Source organism: Geotrypetes seraphini, chromosome 14, assembly GCF_902459505.1.
Source record: "Geotrypetes seraphini chromosome 14, aGeoSer1.1, whole genome shotgun sequence".
NCBI lineage: Eukaryota > Metazoa > Chordata > Amphibia > Gymnophiona > Dermophiidae > Geotrypetes > Geotrypetes seraphini.
Window position 1 is genome coordinate 76,064,622 of NC_047097.1, and position 16,840 is coordinate 76,081,461.

The following is a 16,840-nucleotide window of genomic DNA, read 5'->3' on the forward strand; positions in this document are numbered from 1 at the left end:
CTGTTGGCAGAGAAGGAGAAAAGGTCAATTATGTATTTAGGGGCAAGTCCATTTAGCGCTTTAAAGCAGAAGCAGGCGAATTTAAACTTTATGCGTGCTTCCATCGATAGCCAATGTAACTGCCGGTAGTAGGGTGATACATGATCGAATTTCTTTAGTCCGAAGATTAATCTGACCGCTGCATTTTGCATTAGTTGTACACATCGCACATTTTTTTGAGAAATAGCTAAGTAGGCGATGTTAAGTAGTCAAGTTGACTTAGTACGAGGGATTGGACCAGGGTTCTGAATGCTGACATATCGAAATAAGCTTTAATGGATCTGAGTTTCCAGAGAGTGAAGAAACCCTTTCTGATTAAGGAGTCCACCTGGTCTTTCATGGTTAGGCATTGATCTAGAGTTAAGCCTAGTATCTTTATGGTGGGCTGGATGGGGTGATTAAGTTCATTGATGCATAGAGGTGTTTTGGTGTCAAACGGATGTGGTGAAGCAATGAAGAATTTTGTTTTTTCTGAATTAAGTTAGAGCTTGAAGTTTATCATCCATTGCTCCATCATGTTTATGGCTTCTGAAGCCTTGGGAATAGTTTCCGAGATAGAGTCAGCAAATGGGATTATAATCGTGAAGTCATCTGCATAACTGAATAGTTTTATCCCCAGCTGAGTTAATTGCAAGCTCAGTGAGGACATGTAGATGTTAAATAGCAATGGAGACAATGGTGACCCTTGTGGCATACCGGATGGATTGCTCCAGGTATCGGAAAGCTCATAATTGAAGCGTACCTGATAGGTGCGGGATGTAAGGAAGCCACGAAACCAGTTCAGCACATCGTCTTTAATACCAATGGCGTCTAGGCATTGTAGCATTTTCCTGTGGTCTACCAGGTCAAAGGCTGAACTCATATCGAATTGCATAACCAATGCATTGAGGCCCCTGCTAAACAGTAGGCGCAAGTTGTCTAAAATAGCTGCAATTACTGTCTCCGTACTAAATAAAGGTCTGAAACCGGATTGGGTTTCGTGTAGAAGAGAGAACTGATTAAGATAGTCCATCAGTTGGGTATGTACTAGTCCCTCCATGATTTTTACAATAAACGGAATGGATGCTACCGGTCTGTAGTTGGTTATTAGGGCTGAGGATTCTTTGCGATTTTTTAGAATTGGGGTTATTATTATGTGACCGTTATTAGAGAGGAACTTCCCATTTTTAAGTTGTGAGCCAGGTATTGCAGCAGCGATAGTTTGAATTGTAATGATGCCGCTTTCATAATTTCTGGGGGGCACGCGTCCAGAACGCAATAAGTTTTAGAGTATTTGTTTTATAGAAAACAGCATAACTTTTGAAAAATGGGACACAGCCTCAAGGTCAGAAAGGGCCACCACCCAGGGACCCCTCTAACCCCATAAACCTTACTTACTTAGAAGGAACAAACATGGGATTCTCAGCTAGGCTGGTCAAACACAGAAATCCAGCTTACCAGTTACTAGCAGGTGACCTGCGAATCGGACAGAATAGATGGGCGGGTGTGAAGCTTTCAGAGGATATTTACAAGAAAGAAGATTAGCAGAGGTAAATAACCTAATCTTTCGTTCTTGTACAATAACCTCTGAAAGCTTCACCTTAGGAACATATCAAAGCAGTCCCAACACATCAGGGGGGGCCCGATAAGCCCGCTGCCAGGACTGAAGCCCCAAAAGCTACATCATGCTTAGCCGCCACATCAAGTCGGTAAAACTTGGTAAATGTATGAAGAGAGGCCCAAGTGGCCACTCTACAAATCTCTTCAGGCGAAACCGCAGTTGATGCTGCCCACGAGGAAGCCATTCCTCTGGTAGAGTGAGCCTTCACCCCAAGGAGAGGCTTCTTCCCCGCTGACACATAAGCAGCGGAAATGGCAGCATAAATCCATCGAGAGATGGTAGCCGTGGAAGCAGGCTGATTCCGATGCGCAGGGCCTGCCAAAACAAACAGATGGTCCGAAAGATGGAAGTTACTCGTGGCCTCTAGGTAACGCAAAAGGAGATGCCGCACATCCAGAGACCTTAAAACACAGTCCTTTGACTTGGAGCCCGACTGAACAAAGGTGGGCAGCTGAACTTCCTGGTTGACGTGGAACGTGGAAACCACTTTTGGAAAAAAAGGCACTGTCCTCAAAATAACCGCAGACTCCGTGATGCGGAGAAAAGGATCTCTGCATGATAGAGTCTGAAGCTCAGACACTCTCCATGCAGAAGTGACCGAAGAAAACGGTCTTGATGGTAAGATCTTTCAGAGAGAACCCATCCAGGGGTTCATAGGGTGGACAAGCCAGTGAGTGGAGAACCAGATTCAGATTCCATGTAGGATAAAGCAGTCGCAAGGGAGGCCTCAGCCTCTCCGCCCCCCGCAAGAAGCGGACAACGTCCGGGTGAGACGCCAGGGAATCCCTGAGAGTAGAGGGACCCAAACACAAAAGTCCTGCAATCTGAAGAAACTGCAAGACCCTTCCTGAAGCCAGCCTGCAGGAAGTTCAGGACATGCGCCACTGAAGGGGCCAAAGGATCCACTTGAACCCCCTCACACCAAGCCTGAAAGCACCTCCAAGCTTTCACATAGGCTGACACAGTGGATTTCCTCTTGCTCTCAAGGAGCGTAGCGATGACCGCAGACAAGTAGCTCCTAGCTGTCAATGCAAAGTACTAAAGCGCCAGGCCGTAAGACCAGTGTACTTGTGTGCTTAGGGGCCCTCGACGAATTAATCCTTCCCTGCTTGTGCCAGAACAGATCTGCAAACTGCCCCCCAACCGGACAAACTTGCGTCCGTTGTCAGGGTCACCGAGTCCAAGACTTGCAGAGGAAGCCCTCTGTCCAGAGTAACAGGGTTCAGCCACCACAGCATGCTTCTGCGCGCCACCGCCAACCAAGGCAACTTCACCCCCAGCGAATCCCACTGGGGATTCCATCGATTCAGGAGGGACAGTTGAAGAGGACGTAGTCGAGCTCTTGCCCATGGAATCACATCTATGGTTACTACTATGAGACCCAAAACCTGCAGATAACTGCCATGCCATCGAAGCTCAAACCTCCAACATGGCCTGAATGGTACTCCGAAGCTTGAGCTTCCTGGAGTCTGGCAGAAACACCTGGCTCCGGCCCGTGTGGAAACAGACTCCAAGGTACTCCAAGTCCTACGTCGGCTCGAGGTGGCTCTTCTTCAGATTGATCACCCAGCTGAGACTCTCCAGCAAATGCCCTACCTGGAGAACCGCCTTGTGGCCTTCCTCCAGTGAGGGAACTCTGATCAACCAGTCGTCCAGGTACGGATGTACTAGCACACCCTGCAATCGCAGGTGGGCAGCTACTACCACCATGACCTTGGTGAAGGATCTGGGTGCTGACGCCAGCTCGAAGGGCAGAGTCACAAACTGGAAGTGCCGCCCGAGCACGTGGAATCTCAGAAACCTCCTGTGTTCTGGAAAGATCAGGATGCAGAGGTATGCTTCCGTGAGATCCAAGGAAGCCAAAAACTCCCTGGGCGCCACTGCTGCCACAACTGCATGCACTGTTTCCATCCAGAAACGTGGAACTCGCAGGAAGGCATTCACTGCCTTCGGGTCCAGAATGGGTCTCCAATCTTTGGAGCTTTTCTTTGGCACAGTGAAGTATATTGAGTATCTCCCAGAGCCCAAGTCGTTCTGTAGAACAAGTTTTATTGCTGCCAGATCTAGCAACCTGCGAACCTTGGCTTGCACTCTTCGGGCTTGTCCGGATTTCCCATGGGCGAAGTCAGGAATAAATCTAGAGGAGGTCAGAAAAATTGCAGTCGAAGACTCTCTCTGAGCACTTCAAGAACCCACTGGTCCGAAGTCACCTTCTGCCATTCTGCAAGGTAGGCCGAAAGCCGCCCCCGATCCAAGGGAGAGGCGTCGGAGGTCTGGTGTCATAATTCCTCTTGGGAGGGGCAGGAGGACGGTTGTTTGAAGACTGTTGTTGTGCTGGACCTCCAAAGCGAGGTCTGGAGGGGGCTCCGAAATGTTGTCCTGTCACTTTGGGCCCAACATACTGGTGAGGGTGCCGATAGGGACAAAAAATTTGGCTATCCCAAACCCCTGGTCGGACCAGGTTTAGACCCAGGTAGCACCTTAGGCTTATAGTCCTGAACACTGGCCATGAGGTCATCTAAACCTTGGCCAAACAGCAGCGAACCTTTGCTCATCGCAGCCTTAGACGAAGAATTACCCGACCACTGGTGAATCCACAGCATTCGCCAGGCGGAGACTGAGTAAGCTCCAAGCTTAGCAAAAACTTTCAATATGTCACAGAGGGCATCTGCCAAATAATTCACCTGAGACTAGGAAGTCAAGGTCCCGGAGGAAAACCTCCTTGGGATCCTGGTGGAGCTTATTGTGACACGCCCAGAATACAAAGGAAGTGGCCACTATAGCTCTCACTCCCGCCGCAGCGGAATAAAAAAAGACGCTTGAGGACAAAATCCACTCTCCTGTCCTGAACACCCTTTAGGACAACCGCTCCATCAGAGGGTAAAGAAGTACGTTCAGTGACCTGAGCCACAGCCAAATCCATCTTTGGCAGAACCAACCGCTTGGTGAACTCTGGGATCATGGGATACAACCGCACCATGACCCTAGCACATTTAAGAGGACCCTCCGGGGACTCCCAGACCTCTAAGAGCATCCCAGCCAAATCCAGATTGTCCGGAAAGGAGGCAGATAGAGGAGGCTTATCATTCATGACTGAACATTCTGCCTGAACTGCACATTCTGCATCAAGCTTCAGTGTCCTGAGGGATTCAGAAATAATGTTGGGCAAGCAGCTAATCTTAAAGAGCCTGCGCACTGCCGGGTCATTCCCAAGATTTCGGAACCCACTACTTTGGGGATCACCAAGATCCGCTATGTTAGCCACATCTGCAGAATCTGCCGAAGAAACATGTGACAGCAAAGGCACAGAAACCGAAGCAGAGGCAGGAACTGCCCGTCTGCTTTCTGGTGCCCCAGACACAGAACATAGTGACATGCTGGAATCCAGAGGGGGAATAGACCCCAATTGCTGCACTGGAATCTGAGTGGAAGTAACAGGCATAATAACCCTTTTTCGCATAAAAGCCTGATACATCATATCTACAAAATCCAGTGGAAAATAGTCACCAGTGGCAAGAACCGCTCTGTGTGACTCAGATTTGGAATGTTTAGCAGACTTAAGAGACTTTACCCCGGAACTGTGCTTACATTTCGTAGAAGTGCCATCCAAACCCAATTTAGGCATCCCAGATGCAGCAATTGCGTCTCTGGTGGAACTGGAAGGGCTTCTCTGGAGGGAAAAACAGAATCTGCGAACGCTTCACCCCCTTGCAGGCCGCGGCGCACGCGATACACAGTTGCAAATCCAGCAGCCATCCGTCGCAATTATGGCATGACCAGTGCCATCCTGTCCTGAGGAGGCTATCTGTGAAGTTTGGAGAAAAAAAAAAGCTCCTAAGGTCAAAAAATACAATTTTAAAAGTTTTAATGAAAATCCAAGATGGCTGTCGCGAGTGCCAATTTTGCCCTAAAACGGCATGAGAACATGTACACAGAAATATACACATGCAAATACATACTGTCATGCACACACACACACATTCTGTAAAATGATCCGAGAAAATCAGCGATTTTTTTATTTTACAGGTGGGGGGGGGGGGGGGGGACTTGGACATGCAGGGAAACCACCCAAAAACCCCTTTCCAGAACCCTCCAAAATTGCCAAACTCGTGGGTACACAGACACACACAGACATGTGCTGCAATAGAATTCAATGGCAGCCAGCTAAACACAGAGCAAGCAAGGAGATCAGTACCTCAGGAGCTGAAACAAACTGGATTTCAGGTCTTCTGACCGCCTCACCTTCCCCGTTACCTCAGACAGCGACTACCAGGACCCTCCAGGAAATTTTAGGGAAGATACAAGGTCCGGTTCCGATCTCGGCGCACCTCCACAGAGCCGAGCAGCCTGCGCTCTACACCTTAGCGGATGAACCCGGGATGAGATAGCTCCCGATCCTGGAGACCCAATCTGACCTGCAGGCTGTCTAGGGGGTTTACTGCAGTTCTGCTAACAGAGAACCCCCCAGAAGCAGACAATATTAAAGTAAAAGTCTGCGATCTCCCGCCGAAGGATGTCCCCACTAGGGCAAGAACCGCATCAAAGAACAAATTGAAATGACTAGAAATTGAAAATTAATCACGAGCAGAAGAGACAAGACCCTGGCAGCAAGGCTGCAGGAACTAAACTGGAATTCCAGGGACGAGTCTAGGGATATAACACCAGAGGGAGGGGCTACAATTTGATTGCGAGTCCCTGCAGCTCAAGGCTAAAAGAGATAAATAACCCTATGGTAAAGCTTCCAGAGGTTATTGTACAAGAACTTGTGTTATTGAAATAAAAGGTTGAGACTCTGAATAAAGGTAAAAGTAGTACATATTGAGAATTACACACTTTTCTAAATCATCTGCAATCTCTGTTAGAGACCTGTTTTGTAAAGGCCCAATTGAATCTACCTCCAAGGCTTTACCTCTCATTGGAAAATGGAGAGTTTGGCTGATACACTCAGCTGCCCAGTAACTGATGGAACAGTCTAGATCAGTGTTCTTCAACTTTATGACACCTATGGACTGGCGGAAATAAAAGAATTATTTTGTGGACTGGCACTGGTCTGCGGACCAGCGGTTGAAGAACACTGGGCTAAGTTGTGGGCCAGACCCCGCCCCCATAATAGTACTAATTGTAGCACCATTTTTTCTACAATTAGTACTATTATGGGGGCGGAGATGGGCGGGGTCTGGCCCACAAATTAGCCCAGTGTTCTTCAACTGCTGGTCCGCAGACTAGTGCCAGTCCACAAAATAATTATTTTATATATGTATGTGTGTGTGTGTGTATATATATATATATATATATATATATATATATACACACACACAATATAATCTTATTAATACAATGGTTAACCACAAAACTATACAAATCACACTGTATGCTTCTCAACATTCATTCCTACCAGAAAACAGATAACCCCATGCAAATACAGGATCAAAAACTAAACGTATTAATATATACAAACTAAACCCTAAGATTCAAGACTCTGCATGCAGTACAACCCCAGAGAAAAAGAAACAAATGCATTTCTTCCTGAACAGTGAAAATATAGACAGCAGATGAAAATTCTCAAAACTAACACAATTCAATCACTAAATTTTAAACTAAAATCATTCCCCCTATCTTTGTTGTCTCCCTCCCTACATGCTGTGCCTTCTGGCCTGCTCCTGCCTGGCCATTTTATGCTGCCCCCAGTATTTTCTTCAGGTTGGCTCCCTCTTCCTCAATGATGCAGTGCACAAAGACTCGGGCAGTGGTTCCTCGTGCATCCCATGCTTCATTTGGAAGCCTTCCCTCTGATGTTGCGACGTCAAGAGAGTAGGCTTCCAGTGCAGGAAGCACGTAGGAGCCGCTGCCTGCGTCTTTGTGCACTACAGCACTGAGGAAGAGGGAGCTGGCTCGAAGATAACACCGTATCGATCGCACCGTGGATCAGCGGCTGAAGAACACTGGTCTAGATGTTTCATAGTTGCTCCAGACAGCCATTAAAACAGAGACCAGTTTCCACTCTTTATTGACCTCCTTGATTTTGGATATAGAATATTTCTATGGAAGGGTTTTTGTTTTTTTTGTGTGTGGGGGATCATCATACTTTTGGGCACTATGGAGAAATTAGGTTCTTACCTGCTAATTTACTTTCTTTTAGCTTCTCCAGACCAGTAGAGGTTAACTTTACGAATGGGTATATATCTAATCATGACCAGCAGGTGGAGACTGAAAACAAAACTTTGGGACAGTATATACTATCCTCCCTTCTCTATTTCCCTCAGTCTGCCGAATAGCCAAGCAGAACCAAGAACTGGAAAACAGGAAGAAAACAATACTCCGAACAGGAGTAACAAATAACATACCCAAATGCTGTTGGAAAATGCAGAGGAGAAATACCCGAAGGAAAATGTCCCCACAGCTCGCCAGCTAAGCCAGCCGAGCCACAGCCGCTGTTCTTTAATTCTCCCCGGCCCTAGAAAAATACTAGAACCCGCAGCAAAAAACAAAAACTGCCCACGAAACAGCCCCAACAACAACAACAACAGGGTGGGGACCTCTACTGGTCTGGAGAAGCTAAAAGAAAGTAAATTAGCAGGTAAGAACCTAATTTCTCCTTCTTTAGCACTCTCCAGACCAGTAGAGGTTAACTTTACGAATGGGACGTACCAAAGCAGTCCCCTCACGGGCGGGACCCCCGAAGGGCCGATACCAGTACACGCTCACCGAACACCGCGTCCCGACGCGCCTGCACATCAACCCGATAATGACGAACAAAGGAATGCAAGGAGGACCAAACCGCAGCCTTACAAATATCCACTGGAGGCACGAGCAACGACTCAGCCCAAGAAGCCGCCTGACCCCGAGTGGAATGAGCCTTGAGAAACTCCGGAACAGGCTGCTGTTTCAGAAGATAAGCGGAAGCAATCGTCTCCTTGATCCAGCGCGCAATAGTAGCCTTAGAAGCGCCAGCTCCCCGACGAGGACCCGCCAGGAGGACAAAGAGATGATCGGACTTCCGGAATTCCTGGGTCCGCTGCACATAAGAGCGAAGGACCCGACCGACATCCAACTTGCGCAGCTGCCGTTGCTCAGAAGAGCCCTCCCGACCACCCAAGACCGGGAGAACCACCGATTGATTGACATGAAAAGGAGAAACAACCTTCGGCAGAAAGGAAGGAACAGGCCGCAAGACGACCCGCTCCCTAGAAAACTCCAAGAAGGGAGCCCTACAAGAGAAAGCCTGCAGCTCAGAAACACGCCTAGCAGAAGTAATGGCCACCAAAAAGACCGCCTTCAAAGTAAGGTCCTTCAAAGAACAGTCCTCCAAGGGCTCGAAAGGCGGGCGCACCAAAACAGAGAGAACCAGATTAAGATCCCAAGAGGGAACCGAGGGCCGTAGGGGAGGCCTAAGCAACTTGGCCGCCCGCAAAAACCGAATCACATCAGGAAGAGCCGATAAACGCTGACCTGACACCAACCCTCGAAAGGCCGACAGGGCCGCAAGATGAACCCGGAGAGAAGACCAAGCCAGGCCTCTATCCAGGCCATCCTGCAAGAACTCTAGAATGTTAGGCAGAGAAGCGCGAAAAGAGGTCACTCCCCGCGCCCGACACCATTCCTCAAAGAGACGCCAAACCCGCACATAAGCCCGAGAGGTAGAAAGCCTCCGGGACCCCAACAGTGTAGAGATCACCTTGTCTGAATATCCCTTCTTGCTAAGGCGACCCCTTTCAAGAGCCACGCCATAAGACAGAAGGGAGACGGGTCGAACATGGGAATGGGACCCTGCATCAGAAGGTCGTCCGAGAGAGGCAGAGGAAGAGGATCCGCCACCAGGTGCCTCACCAGATCCGCATACCACGGACGTCGAGGCCAATCCGGCGCCACCAGCACCACCAAACCCGGATGGTGAACAATGCGAAGAAGCACTCTGCCCACCAGCGGCCAAGGAGGGAACACATACAACAGCCCCTCCGTTGGCCACGGCTGGACCAGAGCATCCAGACCCTCGGCCAGACCGTCCCTGCGACGACTGAAGAAGCGGGGCACTTTGGCGTTGCCACCCGTGGCCATCAGGTCCATCAGGGGCTGCCCCCAAGCCTGCACTATCAACTGAAACGCCCCGGCGCCGAGACACCACTCTCCTGGATCTAGGAAGTGACGACTGAGGAAGTCTGCCTGAACATTTTCTACCCCGGCTATATGAGAGGCCGAGAGGTCCAGCAGATGGGACTCCGCCCAAACCATGAGCAGAGCCGCCTCCTGCGCCACCTGAGTGCTCTTGGTGCCCCCCTGACGATTGACATAAGCCACCGCCATGGCATTGTCCGACAGCACTCTGACCGACTTGCCCAGCAAAAGGGAGTGGAAAGCCAACAGCGCCAGACGGACCGCTCTGGTCTCCAACACGTTGATCGACCAGGCGGCCTCCTCCGCGGACCAGGTGCCCTGCGCTGAGTGACCCAAACACTGAGCCCCCCAACCCAGGAGACTCGCATCCGACAGGAGCACCGTCCACTGCGGGAGATCCAGACCCACCCCCTGAACTAGGTGAGGGGTCTGGAGCCACCAACGCAGACTGCAGCGCGCCAAGCCTCGCAGGGGAACCGGAACATCCATCCCGTGCCTCTGGGGAGACCACCTCCGGAGCAGAGCATACTGGAGAGGACGCATGTGGGCCCGCGCCCACCTCACCACGTCCAGGGACGCCGCCATCGACCCCAAGACCTGGAGGAAATCTCGCGCCCGAGGACACCGGGACGCCAAAAGCAGGCGAATCTGAGATTGCAATTTGCTCACCCGGGCCTCTGGGAGGAAGACCTTCCCCAAGGAGGTGACGAACAGCACCCCTAGGTACTCCAGACGCTGAGCCGGGACCAACCGACTCTTGGAAAGGTTGACCACCCAGCCCAGCGACCGGAGAAACTCCACCACCCGAGCTGTAACCCGGGAGCTTTCCTGCAACGACTTTGCCCGAATTAACCAGTCGTCCAGGTAGGGGTGTACCAGGATGCCCTCCGACCGCAAGGCTGCCGCGACGACCACCATCACCTTGGTGAACGTCCGGGGAGCCGTGGCCAGCCCAAATGGAAGCGCACAGAACTGATAGTGCTGACCCAAGATCGCAAAGCGCAGAAAACGCTGATGAGAGGCCCGAATGGGAACATGCAAGTAGGCCTCCGTCAGATCGAGAGAAGTGAGAAACTCCCCCGGCTGAACCGCCAGAATGACCGACCGCAGAGTTTCCATACGGAAAGAGGGAATCTTGAGAGCCCTGTTGACCCCTTTCAAATCGAGGATGGGCCGAAAGGTCCCCTCCTTCTTGGGCACCACAAAGTAAATGGAGTACCTGCCCGTGCCCCACTCCGGAGGGGGCACTGGAACAACTGCCCTGAGATCTAGCAAGCGCTGAAGGGTCTGGCGAAAAGCCTGCGTCTTCCCAGGAGTCTGACATGGAGAAGCGAGGAAAAAGTCCGGCAGAGAGCGGGCGAACTCCAGGGCATAACCGTCCCGCACCACCTCCAGGACCCACTGATCGGACGTGATCTCGGCCCATTTGGGGAAAAAGTTGTGCAGCCGGGCCCCCACCGGAACCAAAGGGGGCGCCGGCAAGGCGTCATTGTGCAGGACGGGAAGCGGGAGAACCGGCGGAGGGATTCCCTGCCCCCCGACGGGCCCCCCGAAAGGGCTGCATGCGCTGGAAGAACCGACCCCGGGAAAACCCCGGAGACTGGAAAGAAGCAGCCCCACGCCCAGGGCGATACTTGCGAAATTCCCGCAAACGCCCCCGGGCCGCACCACCCCGAGACGCAGGGCGGGCACGGTCCTCCGGCAGACGGGGAACTTTCAAGTCCGACAGAGTCTGAATCAACTTATCCAAGTCCTCTCCAAATAAAAACGACCCCCGAAAGGGAAATTTAGTAAGCTTAGCTTTGGACGCAGCATCCGCCGCCCAAGCGCGCAGCCACAACACACGCCTTGCGGCCACGCCAAAATCCATAGACTTAGCCGAGATCCGCACCAAGTCATATAGAGCATCTGAGAGGAATGAGGCAGCCATCTCAATCTTCGCTACCTCCTGATCCACCAGAGACCAGTCATCAGACTCCCGATCCAAGACACGCTCCGCCCACCGAAACACGGCGCGAGCGACCAGTCCCCCACAAATAGCCGCCTGGACCCCAAAGGCAGAGACCTGAAAATTTTGCGGAGTCCCGCAAGGCAGAACCGCCCTCAACAGGCACGGTATGCCGCTTAGAAATTGCCGAGACCACCGCATCAACGACTGGCGAAGCTAACGTAGCCCGATCCCCTTCTGGAATGGGATACAGGCGAGCCATGCTGCGCGCCAGCCGAAACGGCGTCTCCGGCGTTTTCCACTGCTCCAGAATAATATCCCGAATATCCTGATGCATAGGAAAAGAGCGGGAAACGGAACGGATCCCCCGTAACAGAGGGTCCCCCACACGCGGAGTCTCCGGCGGCGCGTCCTCAAAACGCAAAACCGAAGAAACCTGTTGAATAAGGTCAGGCAGCTCATCTCTCTGAAAAAGGCGCACCACAGACGCCTCTTCACCGGAGAACGGGAAACCCGACAACCCGCCGCCAGCTCCCGTCCCCTCCAGAGGGTCCTGGAATTCCTCAGAAGGGTCCAGGTCCTCCACCAGACCGACCCGTTCCTCCGACCACAAATCCTCGTCCCACGACACCCGCGGACGCTTGGACAAGGGAGGCGGTGGAGGGGACGTCACGTCAGACGAGAGAGGCAAAGCCGCAGGGAGCGCGGAGGAAACCCCACCCCCCAAAACCCCCTGGGCGCAACCGGGACCCCCAGCCGCCTGAAAATAGGCTCTGCATAAAGAAAAGAAAAAATCAGGAGAAAAACCCCCCGAGGATCCCAAGGGACTCCCTGCCACAGCAGGGGACCCAGCAGAAACCTGCCCCTGCATAGTCAAAACAGGGGGAAGGTCACCTGAGGTGGAAGATAAAATGGAGGGGCCAGACAGAGAAGATGGCGGTTTTCCCGCCAAAAAAGCTCCCTCCATAGCCTGAAGCGGCTGAGAAACCTGAACAGTCTCAGCCGCTAAAGCAGGCAAGCCGGCATCAGCTGTCAAAAAATCAGCTGAGAGGGAATCCTCTAAAACCCGACCGTCGGCGGTTCGGGGAATCCCTCCGTGGGCGGACGGAGAAGACCGGGCTTCCCCACCGCTCCCTGCCGACTCGCGAGGCACCATCGGCGGGGAGCTCTGGGCGCCTGCAGCCGCTGCCGACGGAGCTCCTCCACCGCACCGGCCTGAACACCGCTTGCACAGGCCGGCCGCGAGTGCCTCGCGTCTGGAGCACAATGAGCACTTTTTCCCTTTAGAAGTGCTCATTGCTCCATACGCGACCTAGCTGTAAAAAAGTGCCGGTTAGTTGAAAAAATACAGTAAAATACAGTTTTCTTAAAGGGAAACAACCCTCCAGACCAGCACTACCTCAGGATTTTTTTTTTTTTTTTTTACAGAACAGACTCCACAGGCTCTCTAAGCAATATGCCTTGCTTGATTTAGGGGGCAAGGCTTACTGCTGAGGCTCCTCTAAAAAAATGTGGGGAGGTGGAGGAAGTGGGGGGAGGGACCCCGCTCGAGACCCGCCGGGTTTGACACCCCCGAGGTCGGACGAACCCCCAAACAGAGTCCGCCCAAGCTCCGTCCGGCCAAAAACAGGGACAATAAACCCCCTAAACAAATTCCAACAGCCCTACCAAGGGAGATGGGTACAGATCACTCAACACCTGCTGGAGACTGAAAGAAGACTGAGGGAAATAGAGAAGGGATAGTATATACTGTCCCAAAGTTTTGTTTTCAGTCTCCACCTGCTGGTCATGATTAGATATATACCCATTCGTAAAGTTAACCTCTACTGGTCTGGAGAGTGCTAAAGAAGTTTTGTATGTTATGTTTCTGTAAGAGCATTCTACCCCCCTTCCCCACATTTGTTCCTCACACTCCCATATCCTTGCTACCATCTCCTCTTCAATCCCCCTCCTGACCCTGCATTGCCCCACTTGCACTCTATTCTCCAACCTGTCTCTCACATCAACTCACCTTTCCTCCCCTCCACCTTTCAGCCCTCTCCAAACTTAAAAAAAATCCCCAAACCCTATAAACATAAATGTGGTTTATGTAAATTCAGACATAGCTCAAGGTAGGTCAAGAGTTGCCAGCAAGCACCTTTGCTTGCATGTTGCTCAAGATCTAATAACAAGTAGCTGCGAGTGCCTGAGGTCTTTTTGTCCCCCATAAAAAATACTTAGCTTTGCATTATAATTATAGTGCAAAGTAAAGCATAGATGATCAGCTCGCTCCTGCATTAATGCATATAGCAACTCTCAAGCAACCAGAAGCTACATTTATCTGATATCTAACAGTCCCACTGGGTGCTGGTTAAATGAGAGTGTACTGTAAATGGCCAAGCCACAAGACCCCAGTACAATACTACCTCTCAGATGTTAGTCTTTGCAGCAAGAATGTGTTGTTGCTCTTCTGCACAAGAAGTTGGTTCTCCTGTCGTAGGAACTCTTGATGCAGCTCAGCAAGTTGTTCTATTTGGAACAACAACAACAAAATAGCAGCAGGAAGAGTAATAAAAGTTATACCATGTATTCCTCGACTCACTCCTCCAGAAATTCAAACACCTTCTGCAGGACTATAAATTCTATATACCACTTCTCAGCCTTGGTTAAGATACATAATAATAGTGGCAATATCACTTTTTTCTGTATTACTCGTGAACAATGATAGGAAAAGGGCCACAACTAGTAACAATCAAGGCTTGCTCTCATTCAGAAGTAAACAAGCACTAAAGCAACATTATAACTATGCTTGAAAACCTGCTAGAAACATGATTGAGTCACAAGATAGTGTATGAATGAACAAAACTGAAATGACCATCAGGCACTGCGATCCGAGTTGGACTTACCCTCTGCCACAATATAAGAACCACTTTCAACAACTAGAAGAGAAAATCTTATTTAGTAACTCCCATGAAATGTTTAAATACATTTCTTTGCTTTAACACTTTAAAATTTGGGGAAATGTGGAGTTCCAAGATATAGTATAAAGAAGTTACGGAAAGCATACGCCATACTTTGCTCGAGTTAGGATGTTCTGACTGAGCAAGGTACGCAGTACTATGGCATGAAACCAGGATCAAGTTAGGCCACATATTTTGCAGATGCATTTAAAGTTAAGGAACTTTAAACCCAGGTTCAGGGATTCCTGATAGCCACCACTGGGTTAAGAGTTGGGTGTAAATCATTTATTATTTTATTGTCCCTTTATTTTAGCCTTTTGGAAATCTATTTGGGGATCAAATAAATTGTTTATTGGAAAACCATGTGGCATTATCTTATGATACAATTCTATTCGGAATATCAATGAGGGCAGAGAGTCAAATTTCGTCTAACAATAATAAGCTTTTATTGATCATGACAGGAGTCGCCATACAACAAATCACATTTAATTGGAAGAACTGGAATAGGCTCAATTATTGCTTCTAGTGGAATTCATTATGTCACATCTATAAAATGGAAAGAGCAATTGCTATACAAAGAGGGAATTATAATAATTTTAATAAAATCTGGGGGCCATTGACAAAATATTGTAATGAATAAATACCATTTTTCCATTATAAATGCAATAAGAAGGAAGGGTTGGGGGAGGGATTTTATAATTTTTATTATATATTTCGATCAATAATAAAGAATATTGTATATGAGCTTTGTGAATGCATAGGTTATGGTTGGATTGGGAGGGAATGGATTAAAAATTTTAATGTTTTAATGTTGAATATGATAGAGATTCAAATGTTGTATTCAATTCAATTTAACTGTTATCTATTGTTACACTTGTTGCAAGATGAAGAAAAAAAAAAAGAGAGAGAGATTTGCCTTCACTGCCTTCTTGGTATGCAAATCTCTCTCTCATGCATGTTCATTGTGGATATCCAGAAAACCTGGCCTGCCAGTAGATCTCGAGGACCGGACTTGGGCAGCCCTGCTCTAATGCATCCCAGGGGAGGGGACATCTAACTGGTTTCAGCAACCTTTATTCTGACAGTGAAGTACAGTTCATCAACTTATGGAGACACATCATATCTAGGGAGAAAGCACTTTTTATGGAGGTCTCTCTCCATTGGTTCGTACCAATATTTTCAACTATTTCTAATGAATGATCGCAAAAGGATCATAGGAGAAAGAGTGACATTCTTATATTATTTCCTAAGTTAAGGAGATGGGGGAATATTGAAGGCTGGGTTTCAGTAAGGGTATAGCACTATACAAACTTACTGGCAAAGTAGAAGTACTGGCTAATTGAAAAATTGTGCAGCTAATGTCATCATTTTTACGTTTGTCTGACTTATATCTGGCTATTGTTTACAAAATGTCAGACCACTACATATAGGGTATTTATTGTGCATCGCTCTACAGTGTTAAAGGACAGCCCCCATGCTATCCAGATGCACAGGCCTGGCATTCTGTCAAGTGTGCATGCCTTCCTGGCCAAACACTAGGAGAAACATGTAATTTGTCTTTAAAGTAACTTTAACATTAGACTTATCAGCATGTGAGCACGTAACCTTCGTCACACTTCTTGTTTGGAAAGCACAAATACATCACCCTCTTTAGCTATTTGTTACATTAGCCCAGTAAAATATCTCACAAACTACATAAACTCCAGTCTAGTAAGAGCTAAGCTGGCATCAGACTGTTTGTACTTCCAGCCTGCAGCTAAGCATCCAGATTTTGCATGCAGTTAGTATATACTTCAGATATCCAGGAAGGTACTTGGCACCTGGCTGACACCAGGCTAGCAGGTTTGATAGGCAAGGAAGCTGTCCTTTTAAGTTCTCTGCTCTTTGAATTGATACCTCGGTTCTTAAAAATCCATATGCATTTCTTAAAACTACACTTTTTAAACATCTGTACTGTTTAGTACTTATTTCTAATTTAAACAAAACAAATGAATTTCTCAGTGAATAAATTGTATTATTTTATCCCTCTAAAAAAAAAAAAAAAAAGGGTCTCTCATACGAGGAAAGTCTGGGCAAGTTGCAGCTCTACTCTCTAGAGGAGCGCAGGGAGAGGGGTGACATGATTGAGACATTTAAGTACGTCACGGGTCGTGTCGAGGTGGAAAACGACATATTCTTTCCTAAAGGACCTTCAGTCTACAA

The 16,840-nt window shown here is 49.0% G+C and overlaps 1 protein-coding gene across 3 annotated transcripts in view; it reads right to left on the reverse strand.

The window, feature by feature from the left end:
• GOLM2 (golgi membrane protein 2) overlaps positions 1 to 16,840 on the reverse strand; it is an 87,020-nt gene that overhangs the window by 42,754 nt on the left and 27,426 nt on the right. For all 3 annotated transcript variants that reach the window (XM_033919691.1, XM_033919692.1, XM_033919690.1), the window contains exon 3: positions 14,105 to 14,207. In XM_033919691.1, coding sequence (XP_033775582.1) covers positions 14,105 to 14,207 — 103 coding nt within the window. The remainder of the gene's footprint in view (positions 1 to 14,104; positions 14,208 to 16,840) is intronic.